The sequence below is a fragment of the Sarcophilus harrisii genome, chromosome 5 (assembly GCF_902635505.1).
Source record: "Sarcophilus harrisii chromosome 5, mSarHar1.11, whole genome shotgun sequence".
Taxonomy (NCBI): Eukaryota; Metazoa; Chordata; class Mammalia; order Dasyuromorphia; family Dasyuridae; genus Sarcophilus; species Sarcophilus harrisii.
Genome location: NC_045430.1, coordinates 267,253,986 through 267,275,954, shown reverse-complemented (window position 1 = coordinate 267,275,954; position 21,969 = coordinate 267,253,986). Strand labels below are relative to the sequence as shown.

The 21,969-nt window shown below is 43.5% G+C and overlaps 1 protein-coding gene across 1 annotated transcript; it reads left to right on the top strand.

Moving 5' to 3' along the window:
• Positions 1 to 1,940: 1,940 nt before the first annotated feature.
• Positions 1,941 to 2,675, top strand: LOC116419557 (keratin-associated protein 10-8-like). The gene has a single exon (XM_031940257.1). It carries the CDS (start codon positions 1,941 to 1,943, stop codon positions 2,673 to 2,675), a length of 735 nt encoding a protein of 244 aa, XP_031796117.1.
• Positions 2,676 to 21,969: the final 19,294 nt, after the last annotated feature.

Sequence of the window (21,969 nt, the reverse complement as noted above, 5' to 3'; positions counted from 1 at the left end):
AAGTGAATTAACAAATTGGTCAGTTTCCCAGTTGGCAAAGTCTGGACAAACCTCAGTTATTTGGAGTTAAGGATAATTCCTGAGTTATTAAATCTTTTTACTTTCCCAGATCCTTCTGGTTGTCCATTGACTATGGAAAGTAACAAAAATAAAAAAAAATACTTATTAACATTTTTGGTAACAAGGTTTGATGATGAGGGAGACTGTACCTATTAGCAACATTGAGTCATTAGATAAAAACTATCTTAGTTTTGTTCTAGTCTACGGATAACGGGGAGACTATTAGTAAATGTCTTTTCCTCCCTTTTTACAGGTTCAAGTTGATCTAGGAGATTTCCAGGGAGCTTAGAAGATGGGAGAGGAGAGGAAGATAAGGAAAAGAGGAGACAGAAAGGGAGATAGGGGAAAGAGGAAGATAAGGAGAGAAAGAAAAGGGGATAAGAGACAGGGAGAGAGGGTTATATGGGAGAAGAGGAGAACATATGGCAGAGGAAGAAAAATGGAGAGGGGGAGGGGGAAGGAGGAGGAGAAGAAATGAGAGGGGAGAGAAAAAAGAGGGGGGAAGGGAGAGAGGAAATGGGAGAGAGAAAAGGATGGGGGAAAAGAGGAAGATAAGGAGAGAAAGAAAAGGGGATAAGAGACAGGGAGAGAGGGTTATATGGGAGAAGAGGAGAACATATGGCAGAGGAAGAAAAATGGGAGGGGGAGGGGGAAGGAGGAGGAAGAAGAAGAAATGAGAAGGGGGTAGGGAGGGAAGAAAGCAGGGGAGAGAAGGATGTAGAAGAAAGAAATGGGAGAGAGAAAATGATAGAGGAAAGAGGAAGATAAGGAGAGAAAGAAAAGGGGATAAGAGACAGGGAGAGGGGTTTTGGGAGAAGGGGAGAAATGGAGAGGAAGAAAAATGGAGGGAGGGGAAGGAGAAGAAATGAGGGGAGAAAAAGGGGGGAAGGGAGAGAGGAAATGGGAGAGAGAAAAGGATGGGGAAAAGAGGAAGATAAGGAGAGAAAGAAAAGGGGATAAGAGACAGGGAGAGAGGGTTATATGGGAGAAGAGGAGAACATATGGCAGAGGAAGAAAAATGGAGAGGGGGAGGGGGAAGGAGGAGGAGAAGAAATGAGAGGGGAGAGAAAAAAGAGGGGAGAAGGGAGAGAGGAAATGGGAGAGAGACAAGGATGGGGACAAGAGAGAGGAAAGAAGAGAAGAGAGGAGAAAATAGGGGAAAGGAGAGAAGACGAAAGAATGAGGAAGCTGCAGCAGAGAAAGGGAGGAAGGCAAGAGGGTGAGGGGGAAGGAAGCGTGAGAGAAGCCGGGGGAGAGCCTTGTTGTCACCCTGGCGAGAGGCAGGGATTAGAACTGCTTGCGGCCGCCAGACTGACAAGGGGGCGTCTGGCAGGGGCTCAGCGGGGAGCCCAGCCCGGCGGGTTGGGGCGCAGCTGAGCCGCCAGCCCCGCCGCTCTCCGTAAAGCCTTTCCGCTCTACGTGTTCCAGGGGCCAGTGATCCTGGGGCCCCCCGGTGCGCCCGCGGGGGAGGGGGCGCCGGCAGCAGGGACGCTGCTCATGCTAATGAGGCCAGGAGGCTGCTGGGGCGGGGCAGAGCCCGAGATCCGCCCTGGGGAGGCTCGGCCTCCTGCGCGGGGTTACACCGGGCTGCGGGGCGGGGGAGGGACGTCCCCTTCTCCACTGAGCCCTGAGCCCGACCTGGGCTGACTGAGGGGCCTGGCCTTGACATGGAGCCCGAGGCGCCAGCGGGCAGCCCTCTAGTGCTGGGGCAGAGCAAGGCCTACTTAAAAGGCATTTTTAATTAAAGCTTTAGCCTAAGCTATGGAGCTCTGTGTGTGTGTCTGCGTGTGCATGCGTGCGTGCCTGTGCACGTGTGCCTTGTGTATATGTGTGACTGTGCGTGCCTGCGTGTGCGCTTGTATACATGTGCCTGTGCGTGCATGTGCACACGTGCCAATGCGGCGTTCGTGTTGGATATTGTGCCTTGCGTGCCTGGTGCGCCCGGCACATTGCCTGCGTGGTGCCGTGCGTGGCTAATGGGACTTGGCGTGCCTGCCCTTTACGTGCCGTCTGGCATGATGCCCGTGCCTTGTATATGTGTGCCCGTGCGTGCCTGCGTGTGCGCTTGTATACATGTGCCTGTGCGCGTGCGTGCCTGTGCACACGTGCCTTGTGTATATGTGTGCCTGTGCGTGCCTGCGTGTGCGCTTGCCGTGCCTGGCGGCGTGCGTGCCTGGCACCGCAATAATTATATGTGGCCTTGCGTGCCTGCCGTGCGCCTCGTGCCTGTGCACGTGTCGTTGCACGTGCCTTGTGTATATGTGTGCCCGTGCGTGCCTGCGTGTGCACTTGTATACATGTGCCTGTGCGTGCGTGCCTGTGCACCGTGCTGCGTAATATGTTGCCCGTGCGTGCCTGCGTGTGCGGCAGACATGTGCCTGCTGGCGTGCGTGCCTGTACCGTGCGCGTTATATGTGGCTGTGCGTGCCTGCGTGCGCATTCGTGCCTGTCGGCGTGTGCTGCGTCGCTTGGTATATGTGTGCTGTGCGTGCCTGCGTGTACGCAGCACAATGTGCCTGTGCGCGTGCGTGCCTGTGCACACGTGCCTTGTTATATGTGGCCCGTGCGTGCCTGCGTGTGCGCTTGATATGTGCCTTCTGCGTGCGTGCACGTAAATGCCCTTGTGTATTGTGTGACTTGCGTGCCTGCGTCGCCTATACGTGCCTGTGCACGTGCGTGCATGTGCACACGTGCCTTGTGTATATGTGTGACTGTGCGTGCCTGCGTGTGCACTTGTATACATGTGCCTGTGCGCGTGCGTGCCTGTGCACACGTGCCTTGTGTATATGTGTGCCTGTGCGTGCCTGCGTGTGCACTTGTATACATGTGCCTGTGCACGTGCGTGCATGTGCACACGTGCCTTGTGTACACATGTCTGTGCATATGCGCGTGCGTGCGCGTGTCCTTGTGCGCCCGTGGGAGAAGCGAGTTCTTTGCGCCTTGCGCTGCGAAGCTCTTTCGGCCAGAGGGCCCTAGGCGGCCTGTCACCGCTGAGGCGTCCCCGGGGTCCAGGAAGCAGCCGGGGTCCCCTAGGTCATTCGGGCCCGGGAAGATGGAGGCTCCCCGGGAGTGGGGACAGCTGCTTGCAGAGCGCCCGCATGGGCCAGGGACCGCCGAAGCCTCTCGGGTTAGGACTGTGCCCGGACTCCGCGCGGGACTCCCGCGGGGAAGAGAAGGGAGCAAGCATTCCAGGGCCTGCGTGTCCGGCACCGGGGGGTAGATTCTGTCACTGTCTCCGTTTTGCAAGGAAGGGAACCGAGGCAGGAGCGGGGACTTGTGCGAGGTCCCGCCCGGACAAGGCCCGCGGCGCGGTGTGAGGGGCCGGGCTCAGGGACGAAGCGGAACTGCGGGGACTCTTCTCCGCAGCGCATCGCAGGCTCTTTGTCCCCTGCCGGAGCCCAGCGCGCTCACTCAGCGGCCCGGAGGCGCCTGGCTCTTTGGCCCCTCAGGAGGGGAAGGCGGTCCGCTGATTGGCCCAGAGAAGCGCTTTCCAACTCGTCCTGCTCGCGCCGAGGCCATCCCAGCCACTCCCCGTGAGGACCTGCCTTCTCTCCCCCGCAGCGCAAGCCCTGGCTGTCCCGAGAAAAAGCGCCCACCGAAGGGCCGCAGCTTTGGGGCCGGCAGGGACCGCTGAGTGTGGCCGATGAAGAGGTCGGGTCCCTGGGGGGGTTTGATGCACGGTTACCGGCCGGAGTGCCAGAGGGGTCCCTTGGACCCCCAGAACCAGCGTACCCCACTGCCCCTTACATCCGAAAGCATTACAGACACGCACATCCGGGTACTTGGCATGACATCAGTGGTAGCAATAATCAAAATATCAATAGATGATAATAATTCATGGCCATTTTAATACCCTGCGACTTTTGTCCATCTTTTGCCTCTGCAGAAGGCGGGGTGAAGCAGCCCCGCACCTCCTGCTCTGGGCCCCTGATTATTAAAGTTCTCCGTAAGTCGCCGGGCCCAAACCCCAGTCCGTCACTTTCTGGGCATCTTAATTCCACGAGACCTTGGAAATATCTTCCTTCTCCCCCTCTTCCCTTGTGTTTCCATTCTCTAATCAGTCCTCCCATTCCCGGATATCACCTAATTTCCCATCACCTTCATCAGCTCCTTTCTCTCAAGGATGCTGAACATATTCAGTTGCACAAACACTATAGTGATTTTTTTTTTTAAAGCACCGTAGGTTGGGAGCCAGAAGGGACCTTCCCTTGTCTTAAGTTCAACCACCTCCTTTTGCCGATGAGGAAGCTGACCCCCAGGAAAGTGCAAGAACTCTCCCCAAATCCCACGTGTATTTAGTAGTTGAGAGCCTCTGACCTCAAATTCTCCGATCCCACTCCCAAGATCCTTCCACCCTTTTTCTGCCTGCCACCCAACATGGTTTCCAGGAATATATCGTCATGTACGAGTGGAGCCGGGGAATATTGTGCATCTATTCATAAGCTCTGGTGGGAGTCGGGAGCCATGTGGAGTGGAGCTATGTCAACGGATTTGCTGGCTATGTGTGATTCTTAGACAGTCCATTTCAGAAAAGAACAGAGAGATGCACAATTTGGAAAGCAGACTCCCAGAAAGCCAGCTTGCTAACCATTCTGGAGCATGATATTTCTGTCAATTGACACTGAGCGTTAGAAGTTCCACTTAAAGACCGTCATTAAGTGGGGGGCTAGAAGTCGGGTCAAGGGTCCCTGGAAAAGGCTCAGTTTTTACTATTCTCTCACTGACCCTCCTTGCTTTTGTTCAATATTGATGACACGCCCCAGATAGATAAAGACATTTTAATAACTGCTCTTTAGCAAAAAAGGAATTTTGGCACCTGCCTCATTGTTGATAGCTGAGAGCATCTGTCCCATTTTCCGTGATCATGTGGAGAGAGCCGGCTTCAGTTCATTTCTAAAGCAAAGTTATGACTATAATTTCCCTCGATTGCAGTCTAGTCTCATTTGATTTGTGCTCAAGGGTACTTCAATTGGATTGATTTCCACCCATTTGGAATATCTTGCTACAGCTGGAAGCCTAAAATGGAACCCTTGTCATTGATTTTGCTACGAACAAAATAGTCGGGCTGGCCAGGGAGACCTAAAACTTCCCCTCCCCCAAGCAGCGGGGTGGGGGCTGAGAAGGCTGAGGGTGGAGAGAGGAGGGAGTCACTTGAAAAGCCATTTGGAGCAAGTTGTCATCAGGCCCCGGCGATCTCCAGGTGGCCTTCAGCTTTTAATTCTGACAGTAATTAGCAGGTATCACTGGAGCGAAGCCTTCTTGTTTGTGCTAAGAAGGACCCTCATGAGTAGAGCAGACTAACAAGAGCTGTTGTCCTTCAAAAAGAAATTCCCATAATTAGGTGTGTTAATTAGCTAAGATTCTGCCTTATTTTTCCGTCTTCATCCAAGGCCATCGTCCTCCTGCCTCGTCCCCCTACTGCTCCCCCCCCATCTTCCCTGTGTGAGCTTCCATTTAAAAACCCATTGCAAAGTCCATTTTGATCCATGGCCGTTCAGGAGGACTCCCCCACAGTTTCTAAGTCTCTCGCATCTCTGGCAAGCAGATAAAGCTATATATCAAATCAAGACAGACTTGGAACGCCAGGCCCCTGGCGCTGTTTGGAGAGGAAGTGGGTGACCAATCAAGCTTTTCTCCTGCAGCATCTGGGCCGTGGGGGCCGTGGCTGCGTGTTCGCTCTTATTGCATGAAAGAGACAGCAGATGCTGGGATGGATTTGTATTTATGAACCTTTTGTCAGTTGTCAGGTTTATTTTCCTGTTCATCCGAAGCCATCCAGAATATTAAGGTGCTAAATGTGCTTCTATTCCCTGGAATCTGCAGCAAAGGATTTGCAAAGCAGAGGGAAACAAGAATTATGTTGCATATCAGGAAATGATTGATGAAAACATTGCCATACAGAATATGCTTGGGAAAAAAATGGGTTTCCAAAGGAGAATCTATCACGAGGGCAGCGTAAAGAACGTACTCCATCACTTACGTCCTAGCATATAAAATCAAGATGGGTCCAAGGTTCATTAATTTGTTCTTTTTTTACTCCTTTTTATTTTTTATTTTTTTAAGATTTGGGATGGGAAAAACCCCACATTTTCCCAATGGTGCTAGATGGCTAAAAACCCAAAATGAATGATATCCTTTGTTACCAGTTCAACACTTGATAATCCATGACATCTATCGTCATCGTAGGGATTGGCAGCAGCAGCAGAGTCTCATCCACAGGTGAAAAAGCAGCTTCATCCCTTGCCAAGTCTCACTAAAACTGGACACTTGAGGAAATCCTTCCCAGCTGAGAATGGCACTCTACCTCCAGAGCCACTGTGAGTCTTAAAAGGCCAGCTCTGACTTCGTTTTGCTCAGTTCTAGGCCTCCATTGCACTTCCTGGGCGTGTCCCCCCATGTCCCCCCCCACATTCCCCCCTTTTGCATCTTTGTTATGGATGATCCCCCCTCTCATTGAAACACAAGATCCTTGAGGATATGGAATATCTTCCTTTTTTTTTTTATCTTCAGTGGTTAGCATACTGGTCTGGCATATTGCAAGTATTTTATAAATGCCTTGTCTATCCTTTTCTTTCTCTCTGTCTCTGTCCTTCTTCCCTTTTTCCTTCCCTCCTTCCATTTATCTGTCTGTCTGTTAATCCATCATGTAAATTGTTTAAATTTCACTGGATTAAAGGAAATCTTTCTCACTTGATTATAGGCAATACTAAACTGAAGGGGATAACTTTAAAATGGGAATAGGGACAGGATCTGGATCTGTGACTTTTTGTTGGTACAAAGGACTCCCAGGTGAGAAGATTCTCTCCACAAATGCTCTCTGCTCAACAACTGCTCTCTGACTTAGTCATTTAAATAATAATAACAATGTGAAGGATAATAATCAGAGCAGGGAATTATACAGCACTTGGAATTGCCAGCACATAGTGCTAAACCCTTCCCAGACACAGTTTCTCCATCTGTAAGAGAGAGATATCAATAATAGCTGCCTTCAGGTTACCATGAGGAGAAAGTGGTAAAAAGTTTTGCAAACCACATGGCGCCATATAAGTGCTAGTGATGATGACCACAATGATGATGTCCTCTGGCCCGTTGGGTTTGATACGGTGACATGAATGAGAACTGCAATGATTGAGAAGACATGAATGAGTTGTGAGCTCTCTTCAGTGGAGGAAACACCTACATGCTGAGAGCACAGACCTGCTGGAGATGTAATAATGGCTTCCATTTATATATTCATTGATGAAGGGCACTCTTCACAATACCTCATCGAGGTACAATCATTAGTAACTGTCTTTTTCTTTTGGACATGGAATATGATTTCATCGGAGTAGATCCTTGCACCAATCCCATGAGGTAATAATAATAATAATAATAACTACTAATATTTATATAGCATCAGAGGCAGCTAGGTAGCTTAGTGGATAGAGCACTGGGCCTGGAGTCAGGAGGATCTGAGTTCAAATGTAATCTCAGACACTCACTAGCAAACACTTATTGAGGCAAATAAGTGTCTGAAGTCAGATTTGAAAGAAGGAGGATGAGTTTAGTTCCAGAAACCTATCTACTCTGTCACTTAAAGGCATTTATAATGTCTGAGATTGGCAGCTGGCAGGGAAAGCACTATTTGCCTCAGTTTTCTCATCTGTCAAATGAGTTGGAGAAAGAAATGACAGACCACTCTAGTGTCTTCACTAGGAAAACCCCAAATGGGGGTACCAAGAGTGGAACGTGACTGAAAATGACTGAGCAGCAAGAAATATCGCACCTACAATATTGGCCAGGCTGTGATAAGTGCTTCAAAATATCATCTCATTTGAGCCTCCCAACATCCCTTGGAGGTATGTCCTCTTATGATCTCAATTTTACAGAAGAGTGAACTGAGGCAAGCAGAGCTCAAGTGACATGGCCAGGGTCCCATGACTAGTACATGTTTGAGACAGGATTTGAGCTCAGGACTTCAGGGGTCCAAGTCAAACCCTGCGCCACCCAGTTATCAATACCAATAAATTGTGCCTGGGTTTTCTAGCTCCAAATTCAGGGCTCTGTGCATTTTACCATGCCTGGTACTTAGTAAGTGCTTTAGAAATGTTTGTTGATTGACTATTGACTATTGACTCTTGATCATGTGGCTCATGCTGTAAGGATAAGGAGCTACAAAGGATTCATCTCTGTAGCAGGCGAAGCCCTGGGGTATTTTTCCTGAGGAAAGAGGCTGTCACTGGGACTTTTCTCTATTTTGAAGAAAGTATTCAATATTTCAAAAGTTTTTTTTTCTTCAAAAATATATTGGAGGTGTAGATTTTTCTATTTTTAGATATTTTTTTTTCTTCTAACTCTAAGAAAAAACTGGCCCCAAATTAGTTTAGAAACTCTGAGAGAGCAGAAGTTCATGGAATTTTAACTTTTATGGTGAAAGAGCAGCCAAAGTTTGAATAAAGAGTTAGCCCATGATTAGAATCTTCTTTCTGATTCTTTTTTGCTATGTCACTTGTGCAAGTCATTTAGATAAATTTAGACCTCTGTTTCCTCAACTGTAAAATGGGGATGAGAAGCAGGTGGGCAACTTCCTCACAGGGGTGTTTGTGAAATAATGTGAGCTGCATTTGCAAACTTTAAAGGGCCATTTTTGGTAAGTAACAGGCTGGCCCATGGCAGGCACTTCCTAAATGCTTGGAATCCAGTTTTCCCTTCAAGTCCCTTCCAGCTCAGACATTCTAAGCTTCTACATCTAGCTAATACAACCTCCTGTGTTCCCCAGCCTCATCTCTTCCATCTACCTGTTACTTAGCACCACTTGTAATGGCAAGCATTAATGTGGGGTGGGTGGGCAGATGAAGGCTCAGGAAGTAGGATTCAGGAGGTTGATCATTATTCTCACACACAAAAAACCCCTTAATCTTCATAATGAATATTGGGAAAAAATTGGGCAGAGTGCTTTCCCCTCCAAGTGATTGACTTTCATGGAATCCTTTTTCTACAACGTGTCAGAGTCTCATCCCACACTTTAATGGATGTACAGTCTTGCTGATGTCTGTTCACCTGCTGTGGTAGGTTGACCCCTGTCCATGCCTTCCCAGCCAATAAAGTCCCAGAGAGAGCCTTTGATGTGACCTGAAAGTCTCCAAAGTAATCCAGCGCCTGCTCAAGGCATGGACGAGTAAAATCTGCTACTACTAGTTGCTAATGATTAATAATAATATTATTTATTATTAATTTTATTTATTACAAATAATATTTAATATATACAATGCAATATAGAAATAATGATCATTTAGTCAATTAAATTAATCTAGTTGATTATTAATCAATTAGCCAGCCTTACTTATTTTTTCTCCCACTTAGTGATTGGGGTTTATTTAGTTCTATACAACTCTTAATCCCTTACCCCAATGAACATTTAATTTTCTCTAAACTATAGAGTCCAATACTAGTGCTAGTGAGTATGGAGGGCATGATTTGAACTTGCTTCATCTTCAGACACTCATTTGGATCTATGGAGATCTAGTCATTCATCACCAACTGCTTACTGGATATCTCCTCTTGGGTCTCAAACTCAATATATCCAAAATAGATCTCATGGTTTTCCTGCTAAATCTGTTCTTCCCTCCAATCTTTTCAGCTACAGGATGTGACTGGAAGTCACCCTTAACTCTTCTCACTTCCTCACTTTCCCCTGCCCCCCCCCCCATCCAATTGCCAAGTCTTGTACCTCTCAGCCAGATGCCACAGTGAAGGCTTTTGTCACTGTCACTGAGGCTGCTGTCATCGCCTCTCATTGGCTTCCCTGTTTCCAGTCTGTCCCTTCTGTAATCTGCCTTCCCCTCAGCTCCAAAAATAATCTTTCAAAAATACAAATCTAGCTATATTGCTCTTTCTCAGCAATCTTCAGTGGCTCCCCATTGCCCATGAGAACATCTTCTAGCTCCCAGATTTCCTCTTCCTTTCCACTATTCCCCTTCATAAACTCTACATTTCAGTCAAACTAGACTCCTAGTGGTTTCTTAAATTTGATGTGCTGTTGTTCACACTGGTACATTTGCACAAATCACTCCTTATATTTTCCCTTCTTATCTCTGATGCATCCTTATTTTCCTTCAAGACTCTCCTCAGGTCTCTCTTTCTTCACAAAGCCTTCCTTAACACCCCTAATTGTTAGTGTAGTCTCTGAGCTCCATGTCTGGGCATGAGAGTGACCTGGGTAAATCCTATAGGCTCCTCAGTAAAATGCAAACTTCTCTTTGTCATCTCAACACCTATTTCAGGGCCTGACACATAGAAAAAGCTTAATAAAATATCTATTGAGTTGAATTGAACACACAAAAAAATCAGCCCTACACCCACCCTCCATGGCCATTTATTCTGCCTTCTGATTGACACTAACAGCAAGATCTGGGAAGAGATTAACATTATTTTTTAGTGGCTGGTTCCCTCAAATGCTTAGTGTTGAATGGACTAGGTCAAGTGTTCAGGCTCTTGTTATTTTTACCTTAAAAACAAAGTAAATATTCTCTCTTTTCTTCCCCTCAGTCGATGGCCTTGGCAAGATGATTAATTTCTGTTCTTTTTCCTGATTGATGTGACAGGTTTAGATTTGTGCAGTGTGGTAATTTCAAGGAATGGTGACTTCCTAAAGTAATTTCTAAGCCGTTATGACAGTGGATTTCCCAAAATGCAATTGTTTGCTGGTTATGTTCATCAAGGAGTCACTTCCCTTTGTATTTTGTCAGGGGCTTTTATTTGAGGAGCAGGACAACTGAGGCTGGTGGAATTTTCGTAAAACCTAAAACATTATATATGCCAGATTTAGAGCTGAAAAGAACCTCAGTGGCGATCTAGTCCATCTTCCAGATGGGAAAGCTGAAGCCCAGAGAGATGAAATACTTTGCTCTGAGTCAGTCAGGTAGCAAGCATGAGAGGTAGAATTTGAACCCATGGTCTCTAACTCTGGACCAGATGTTTTTCCCCCATTGTTCCAAATAAAGTGCTCTAAGATAATCTGAAGGCAATGAGAACACTTTTAGTCATTCTCTTGCTCAAGAAACTTCAATACCTTCCTATTTCTCCTAGAATAAAATATGAACTGTTCAGTTTGGAGCTTAAAACCATTTACAATCTAGCTTTGCTGACTAATTTCATTTTACTTCTCTTTACATTCCAGTCAAACTGGCTCACTTTATATTATTTCCATTTTTCTACCTCCTATTTCTATGCCTTTATAGAGGCTGTCCCTTGAGCCTAGAATACCCTCCCTCCTCACACTGGTCTTTTGGCATCCCTACATCTTTTCAAGGGCTCCTCCTCCACAAGAGCATTTTCCTCTTCCCCATCCAATCTTGAGTTAATTTTCCTGGTATCAATTATTTTGCATATATTTTGATTTGTTTACCTCTATATACATTCAATCCCCAATAGAATGTGTTTCATTCAATTTCAACTTATTTTATTTCAATTCAACATAGTAAGCATTTTATTTATGAGGTATCTACTTATTTTTTTATTTATTTTAGTAAGCATTTTTTTAAGTGCCTACTATGTGGCAGGCACTGTTCCAAATTCTAGAAATAACAAAGATAAAAATAAAAACATTGGTCATCTGTCTTCCAGAAGCTTATATTGCACATAGTGCCTGCCACATTCTGAATAAAATTGAACTGCATGCCATATCCATTTTTCATAATTTGCTTACTCAGCTGATAGAATCTTTAATTCTTATAAAATTAACCCCATCAGTATTTTCCAGGACATCACTCAGGACAGTAATAATTGGACTTCCTTTTTGGGGAAGTGGTTTGACCCAATGGTGGTAACCAACAAAAACCACACCTGAAGCAAATTCAACTTCTTAGGGACTTGAATAGCTGGAATTCAAACTCAAGATCTCCACCTTGTGATCTAACCATCTTCTTATTGTACCAGATCCATCTCTATGCAGGGAGAAGAGGGGCAGATGTCAAGTCCCGATCCCTCTGCCATCCCTCCCCGTCTGCCATCCAAGAACATGCATCAGTGTGAATTTATGGTGTGCTTACCAATGGACTTCCATCACATCCTTTCTATAAAAATAACATTTTCTACTTTGCATTGAAAAAGTTGATATTCTTTATAAACTTATCTAAATTCCCACAAGGGAGCTGACAGATCACAGACAAAAAAAATCTATTACTGTGTCACTTATAGAAATGTTAATGAAAAACGTGAAGGACAGAATGATTATAGGGTGGTTGAGTAATGCTGTGGTTAAAGTTGTCTCAGCACTTTAATTATTAACTTCTTATTTCATCTATTCCACTTTTTTCCATTCAATTTAAATCCCTCCTCTTCATTCCATCTCCCTCACCCCCCTCCCCCAAGATAAATTAGGTTGACATTATCTGCTGAAGGCTCTTTCTTTGCTTGCTGAAAGTTGAGTCAATGGAAATTTGCCTGCTAGCTATTTCTCAGAGAGAATATTCCATGTCTGGCCTCCAAGCATTTGTCCAAGTGATCTGCTGGGTCTGGAAGACATTTCCTCCTCACCTCTGCCTTTTGGAATCCTTCGTTTTCTTCAATGCTCAGCTCAGGTGCTTCCTCTTCCTTTTTCATATTCTCTTTCATAAACTGCTTTCAACCTCTCAAAATCACACTTTGTATTTATTTTTCTGTGTCAGTATATGGTAGATTCCCCTCTAGAGAATTTGGGGTCTCTGAGGGCAGGGACTGATTTTGTCCTTCTAATAGCCAGCTTTTAGAATAGCGTCTTGTACAGAGTATGTGCTTAATAAATGCTTTTTATATCACATCAAAATTGAATTGAATATTCATTGAATTGAGTTCATTTTTCCAGCAAAGTTTTCCAAAAGTGTTGGAAAAATTGGAAGCCTTCTTCTCTTGTCACTCATCATCTCTGACCTAATGGACCCAGGATCTCTTGAACTCCCAAGGTCACCTCCCAAGTTTGGAAATATTCATCTCAGGATAGATATTTGTTTAGGAAAAAATGAATATGAATGAGGCAGCTCAAGGCCAGCTTCAGCCTCTCTTAGGCAGAACAAGGACTTTTTTTGCCATGTGCTTTTATCCACAGCCAGAAGGTAAGTAGTGAATGAGGTATATATATATATATATACCTCTGCTTATTCTCCATCTTCCTATACTAGGATCCCTCCCTTGTCATTAATCCTGAGTTGCTCTATAGCTCTCATCATCCTGATCTCTTGGAAACTGGCCTGGATTACAATTCCATTCTCCAGATCTGCTTCCTTGTCTTTTGTCTTGGGATCTTGTCACGTCTCCATCTTCAGGCTACCTTCCAGGAAGGAGCTCTCTGCTCCTGTCTGATCACTCTTCCAGATCTCCATTAATCATGTCTCCTGAAGTCACTTCCTGAGGCTCTCTGTTTCTCTTTTGCAGTTCTCAATGTTAAGGATTTACCTCTTTATATTGATTCTCTCTCTCCTTCTCTGCCACTTCCCCTAGGTTCTAAACTGAAGATCAAGCAAAATAGACCCAATTCCTCTTCTATAGGACAGACCTTCCAGTCTTTAAAGATGTCCAACATGATTGTTTTTAGTCTCATCTTTAAATTGAGCATCCCTAGTTTCTTCAAATGTCCTTGGGAGTCATGTGTTCCTTGTGGATAGAGATTGTTTCATACTTTGTTCTTGTAACACTGGATTACACTATGCTAGGTAGCAGAGAGCCTATATCAGAGTTTGCCTTAATAAGTACTTACTGATGGATTGATCTCGAACCCTTCCTGAGTGCACTTCTCTGGATGCTCTCCACCTTATTAATGTCTATAATGCAATATGGTACTCCATAATACTGGAGCAGAATTCAGTAAAAACTATGAACTCTGTCTTTCCGGATCTTTTATTTTATTTTAAAAATTTTTGGTGGCAATAGGGGTTAAGTGATTTGTCCAGGGTCCCACAGCTAGTAAGTGTCTGGCTGGTCTTCTGTCCATGTGCCACCTAGTCATCCCTCTTAATATACTTTAAAATTCTATGGACTACTGGGGCTGCCATAGAGTGTACATAACTCACAATGAGCTTTGAGTCTTTTCCATTCAATTTTTGTCTAGCTATATGTCCTTCAGCTTACACTGAAAAAATTGATTTTTTGAACCCAAGGTTATACCTTTACATTTATCTCTTTTAAATTTCATCTTTTCTAATTTCCTGATTTGGCCCAACATTATGGGTTTTAAGATCTTTTTAGATCTTTCTTAGTTCTTTTCAATTTCCAGTTCAGAAAACAGCTTCTCCATGAAGCTTTTCCTGAACCCCTCAGAAAACACTTCTGCTTTTAATGATCTTTTTCTCTTATCTGTGTATAGATATTCTCAGGAGAGTATAAGTTCCTAGAGAACAGGACTTTCTCTTTTGCCTCTGTAATTCCCCAATCTACTGTAATACCTCAGTTTCCCTGAATTATTATACTATACCCTGAATTAAATTGTTATGGCCATCTCCCCCCCACCCCCACCCCTTGCTTTCCTTACCCCATTAAGCTCTGGTCACTCTCACATTCCAGTGAGCCATAAATTCCAGATGGCTTATCTTAAATGCTTGGGTATTGCTCACTATCTCCTCTCTCAGACTCCTGTCTCCTACTCTCAAGGTCCTTCTTGACCCCCAACCTGTCAGAACTAAATTATGATCTTTTCCTGAAATTATGTCTCATTCGCTCATCTAGTGTTCTGCCCTTCCCTTGCCTTTATTTCCCTAATAGCTGGAGCCCTATAAAAATCTCTAAAATTAATTGTTCACTGTGGGATGCTCTGAAACAAGAATCCCATTCAGCTGGCTAGTTTTGGCTAGTCCAAATTCTCCACTATTAAAATATTAAAAACCTAATCTCTGTCTTGCCTCAGTTTCTCCAGCATTACACCTACCACAGTTTCCTGTACAAAATGGATACCCAATTAATATTTAATTGAATCAATCCCATGTTTGCTATCCCTGTATTTGTGACAAATGCCAACTTAGTAAATATATCATTTATGCCTGCTAAAGTTATTAATAAAAATGTTCAATCACCCTAATCCCTGGAAATCCTTCCTCCAACTTGATATTTTCATGGGCAGAGAAAAGTCGAATAATTGTCTTCTCATCATCCAATGTCCTCCACTCCATCTGGTGGGCCATTTCCTTTTTTGATTATCCTCTTTTTTTTTTGCTAAGCTAAGTAAGAGTGGGATGCAACAATGGCTAAGAATGTTGGACTTCCTCGTTGGAAGACCTGACTTTGAATCTTGCCTCTGACATTTACTGACTGTGTGACCCTTGGCAAGTCACTTAATCTCTCTCATCTTCATCTCTCAAATGGGGATAACAATAGTACCTACCTTTTTAAGATTATTGTATCAAATGAGGTATATGTAAAATGCTTGACAAATCTTAGAGTGCTATATAAATGGTAACGATTATCATTGTTTGCTCAAATTGTGCTGTCTATAGCTTTCTTCACCAGCCTTGACTCTGTGGATGTCAGTACTCCTGCCTCCATCCTCACAAGGCTGAGTCTGGCTTTTGTATTCATTCTCTCTTACTTGCTCTTGCTTCCATATTTTCTGTGTATTAAAAAAAAAAAATTCAAGTGCTTCGATGAGTTTCCTGTGCAGCCATAATGAGCTCTTTAGACACTTCTCTCCTTTCTTCCTCATTGGAATTACTTGCTTGTTTCTTTAGAAGTTCATTCTTAAAAACTCTCCTTCTCGGTCTGACTTCTCTAGAACTTTAGCTTCTGCTATTGTTTTTTTCTTCATTGAGTCCTTTGAAATTTGCTCTGAAAATAAAGAGTACTAATGCTTAGGGAGATTAAGGATGGAGAGAAGATAGAATTATTCAGTTTTTCTTTTTCCATTCCATTTTCTCTGCCAATGAAAATGATCTTTGGAATGGAAAAGGCAGGAAAAAATTAGGGAGATAAAATCTAGGATAGGAAAGGAGTTAGAAAGAAAAATTCAGATGCTTTTAATGATTCCAAGTCCCCTGACCCAGATGAGCTACTTCAGAGGATCTGGAAAGAACTGACATATTTGATTGCAGAGAAAACTTTGAAAGATTCTGGAGAATGAAGAGTAAGCACAAATATGAAAGTCAAAATTTTCCCTTTCCAAAAAGGGAAGAGAATGGAGTCTGTAAACTATAGGACAATGATCTTGACTTCATTAGTGACAAAATTATAGAACAAGTCAGTCAACAAACTCTTATTAAGTACCCACTGTGTATCAGGTACTGCCTAAGCACTGGGAATACAAAGAAAGCCTAAAGACAGTTCTTGATCATTAATAGGATAGTTAGCAAACAAAAGGAAGCAGTGATTAAAAAAAATCAGCATAACTTCATTAAGGATAGAGCATTGCAGAATGAACTCACACTTTATAAAGAGATCACTACCTGTTAACATCTCATTTACACATTAATGCCTATTTTCTCTGATTCTATCACTTTCTTCTTTGTTAGAATTATTAGATTGGGAGATCAGAGAAATATTTTGTCTCCATTTCTGTCTCTCTTTATCCAGATATGTGTACATTGGTATCTATATACTATCCATCTATCGAGTCTGTCTGTCTGTCTAATCTATCTCTCCATCTATCTGACTTAGACTTTAGCAAAATGTTTAATAACATTTTCATTCTCATAGGAAAATCTAGATAGTGCATTTGAGTGAACTCAAGATTGATTGCATAGCTGAACCCCCCAATAGTCATTTAGAAAGATGTCCTCAGTGTCTACAAGGATCTATGCATGGCCTTGTACTCTGTAATATTTTTATCAGAAACTTTGATAAAGCATAAAGGACATATTTATCCAATTTATTGATAACACAAAGCCAGGAGAGCTCACTAACTTATCAAAGAATAAGGATTGAAAAAATATTGTGAAGGGCTAGAACACTGAGCTGAATGTAAAAAGATAAAACTTCCATAGGGTCAAATGTAGTAAAGTCTTGTACTTGGGTTCAATAAATCAACTTCAAAAGATCAAAACAGAAGACACAAGAGCAGAGAATACCATTTGTGTGAACAAGGAAAAACAGAAATCTGGAGCTTTTGGTGGGTTTTGAATTCAAAATGAGGCAATAGTGAGAGATGACATCTAAGGGAATATAATCTTAAACTGAATTAAAAGAATTAAAATTCTAATTCCCAGAACGAGGGAAGGGATTGTGATGCGCTGGAGGGATGCCATTTTCAGTATTGTATGTCCTTCTAGTCTCCAGTTTTTTGGAAGGACGTTCGTTGATCCCTGAAAAGTATTCAGGAAAGAGCAGCCAAGGGCAGGGGTGGGGAAGTGGGGAGGGTTGGGATCATTCCACATGAAGCATGATATTGAAGAGAACTGGGGATATTTATCCTGGAGATGAAAAGACAAGGAGAGAAGGGAAGGTGATTTGCTACCCTGGGGAAAAGGGATAAGACTTTTATAAGTGGCCACAGAAGGCAGATCTGGGAAGACCAAATGGAAGATGAAAACATGTAGATTTAGGCAGTTTTTGTAGTTGTAATTGGTGTGGATGGGCTGTCCCACTTCCCACTTTCTTTATTTGTTTCACCTACACATTTCACCATATACTTACAGTCCACATACAGATCATTTTTATTTGTAGATAGCATTTCATTGTGTGACAATATCATTTTTTGCCTTGCTGTTCTCCTATCATGAATCATGAACAAGTGAACATCTCCATAGATGCCAGACAAACTGCGTTAATCAATGACTTGGATTGTCTGAGTGACTTTTCATTTTTTTTTTGTCATCATAAACATCCCTGCTTATGATCATCTTTGTACAAGTTCCCTTCCCCTCTCATCTGTGTTCTTTTATATGACCGTTTCCCCCAAGGTAGATTTCACAGATTCATAGAATCACAGAATCTTAGGATCAGAAGGTTTATTTCCCCCATACTAATGAAAATCTTTTCCTACAACATTCCTGAAAAAATAGTCCTTTAGTTGTACGATCACAGGAGCATAACTTTAGGGCTGGAAGAGATCTCAGTCCAACCATCCCATTTACAGATGAGAAAATGGAGGCCTTGAGCTTTTAAAATTTGAGCCTGAGGTTTCCCAGATAAATGGCATGATTGGGCTTCAAACCCGTGACTCTGAACCCAGGAACTCTGAACTTCCTCCCCTTGCAGCACATTATTGGGTCTAGTGTATGCACACTTTTATTAGTCTTGTAGTATATTATATGCCCCACACTGCCTTCTCACCGCTTCTCAAAAGACAGTCACCCACTGCCGTGGGCTGTAGGTAAATAGTCCAGGTCATTGATTAATGCAAGGCATCTATGGAGATGCTGACTTGTTTAAGATCACATCGCTGAACTTGAGAGGCGGCTTTGTGGAGGGCAGGAGGCTTCAAGCACTTGAGTCTGGAGATGGTGAGGAAGGGTTTCCAATGTGCCAGGGAATGAAATTAAGAGACTGAAGGAACGAGGGGCCAGCATCAGACCCCGGATATCATGGAGCCCGTGGCAGTGGGCTTGGTCAGCACCACGGCCAGAGAAAGCGCACAGCAGGTACCACTGGGATGCTTTTGTTTCTCTAGTGGGTGGGTGGGTGGGAGATCATGGAGTGGGGAAATCTAAGGAGGGAAGAGCAGCTCCAGCTTCTGGCAGTTAATTAGACCGGCCTCATTTGGGTAGATGTTTGGCAGGTTCAGTTGCTTGTAGAAAGAATTCCAGACTCAGGAAAGCTCTGGGATTTAAAGGTGTGGTTACATTTATTTTGGATGGTTTCAGGAAGACTTCTCTTTCCATTATGCTGACTTATGTGAAGATGGAATCCAGAGCTGAAGCCTAGCTCCAGAGCATAGGATCAGATGAGCTAGCAAACACTGAACTCTTTTTTTCTGCCCCCCCCTCTTCCTCCCTCCTTTCTTCCCTCCTTCCTTTTCTCTCTTTCCCCATCTTTACCACCCTTTCTCCCTCCCTCCCTCCCTCCCTCCCTCCCTCCCTTCCTTCCTTCCTTCCTTCCTTCCTTCCTTCCTTCCTTCCTTCCTTGCTTCCTTCCTTCCTTCCTTCCTTCCTTCCTTCCTTCCTTTTCACTCCCTCGCACTCTGTCTCTTTTGCAGCAAATGTTGATAAGCCAATAGGGTTCAGAGATTGCCTGGGAATAGAAGAAATGTTTGAGGCTGATTAGAACCTCATACTTGCTCAGAAAGCAAGGTCAGGAGACCAATCAAGGTTTGACAGCATCAGCTTTGTTTGACCTTGCATTGAATGATACATTTCCCTGGGCCCCTGTATCTCTGTTGATGGGAATGGAGTATGGACTTTTTGGACCAGAAAGTCAACTCCACCTCCTTCATGGTACTTCTGGGGTGCAGAAGTGTCCCTCTGATTGCCATTCAGTGTACTAAGCTTGGTTCTTTGCAGCTGAAATTCTGCCACTTTCAAGGTCTCATTCTTCTTTGCTTGGATGATTGCATAGGGACGGTAGAGACAGTGAGGGGCCTCGGGCCCGGGCAGCGGCCGAGAGGATCCAAGTGAAGCCTTGTCATTTTAGGATTGATGCAGGGAAAAGACTCGCATGGTCTGTTAGGCATGGAAAACAGGAATAGCTCAGGGCTATGCTGGGCACCGGGCCAGACTACTGGTTGTGAGCAGAGAGGAAACTCCTCTGTCTACCGGCCCGCTCTGCTGCATGCAGCTCTACCATCATTCCATGTTTTCCAATTTGGGGAAATGTCTTCAAGAGTACAGTCTAGCCCAGTCACAACTGGCGCTGCACCTGGGCAGCGAGCACATCCTTGGTCCTGCCATCCAATGACATGAATATGTAAACAGCATGGGGGGGTTTGGCATTTTGACAAGGTTAACCTTTGCCATGTGGGCCGTTGGATCTCATTAGCAATTGCAGACAGCTCTCGGGCTCTGCTGGAGGAGGGAGCGAACATGTGATAGATGTGCGTGGAGAGAGGTATTGGTGATATACATTTGTTGGCGTTTACATTTGGCTTTATTGAGGCTCGGGCTGACAGCTCATTGCAGCATTATCATTTGTCATTCTTGTTCTGGAGGTGCACGAAAGGTAGCATTTCAGTGTCTGCAAGAGCGTTCCCACCCTTTTGCTGAGAAGTGGGAGGAAAGGTTTGGCGGCAGCAGAGGAATGGGAACTGAGCGGGCTTTCCATCTCACAGTGATGGGGAAGCTGTCAAAAGATGGACGTGTTTGCATGAGTGAGCCAGTGTGAGTGTATGTGGATGTGTGTGTGTGCACAAGTGTGACCCACTTAGAGAGAGCCCAACATCACCAAAGAGGAAGTTCGCAAATAGGTCGCCAACAAATCCTGTGGAGACGTCAGTTTTGAATGGTGCTATTTAAAGTTAAAATTATATATATATATATATAAAACTTTATATAATTTTATAATTTTAATTTATATATATAATTTTAACTTCAATTTCATGTGTGCATGCTTATATATACACACACATGAAATTGAAGTTAAAATTATATATTAATCATTATATATACTCCATATATGTATATATAAGCAATTGAAGTTAAAATTATATACACACACATACATATATATACCACATATAAAATTGAAGTTAAAATTATATAATACTACACACATACATACATGTAAAATATAACAAGTGATTTCAACCCAATGGAAATATACAACAAAAATTCAAAGAATGCTCTTCTGAACCAGATTCATTATTTCACTAATTGAGATTTGGCCATAAAACTTAAAAAAAAATACAGGAGGTGATTTCCAGCTCCATCTTGATGACCTTCTTCTTGAAAGGACTCATTTAAATATTAGCTCTAGAGCAATCCCCTGGTGCATTGGGGTAGTTTTATTTATAGATTAATTAATATTTTTCACCTCATCTGTAAAACATGAGGGAGGTAGGACTAGATGCAATCCAAGGTCCCTTCCAGCTCTGAATCGATGTTCCTATGCTCCAGAACAGGATTAGGTACTGGGGAAATAAAAATGGAAAACAGTCTTTGCTTTTGTTTAAATTCAGTTTTCTTATGTATAAAAGGAGGGGATTGGACTCAGTAATCTTGAAGGTCCTTTTTCGCTCTGACACGATGATTCCATAGTTATTTTGAGAGAGGGTCACTTGGGTGATTTCTGTAAATCCTGCCCCAGTGTGCCAAACCCTGAATTTTCATAGATTGCATTCAGTTTTGGGAACAGTCCCAAGAACTGTATGTTTCTTTGGCTCATTTTATAGAAGGCTGAGTCCAGAAAGCACCCCCTTCTCTCACAAGAAGGCCAAATTCTAATCTCCGGATGCTTTGGAAATCCTTTATCCTCTAGTTAGAATTCTGGGATTTACTGTCCAGTACCTAGTCTCCTGGGATATGTGGTTGACAATATATCTCTTCTTAACATGTGACTCTTCTAATCATTAACGGGTCTTGGTGGGGTGAAGCTGTTTCTGTTTCTCTCCTGCTTATTTCATTCTTGCATCTCTCCAGAAGAAAAGTAGAAGAGAAAATCTGAAAAAGAGAAAAGGATTGAAATCTTCAATAAAAACTCATTTTGATAGGATTTACAAAATATGGCTTCACTCACAATAGTCTGTCTTCTCATGTATTCATCCTGGGAGCAGTCCCCGTCATTGAAAAACCATCATCCAGTAATTGCCGAAGGGAGACTCCAAACCAATTAATTCATCGTATGGGTAGCTCTCCGCAGAAATGTTTAATGGGAAACATCTTTTATTATTTTTTTCAACAAGATACCAGTGGACATATCCGTATCTTATATATGGTTTGGAGACAAATCCTCTAGGGTTTTTAAGTTAATTTTAAGTTGATTAGGGGAAATCTTTTGTTCAAGTACTTATGCATTGAATCAATTAATGGAGAGAAAATATGCATAGAATTATAAGGAGGGTAATGTAGAAAGGATAGAGGAGTTCTGGGTTTGAATCCTGACTCT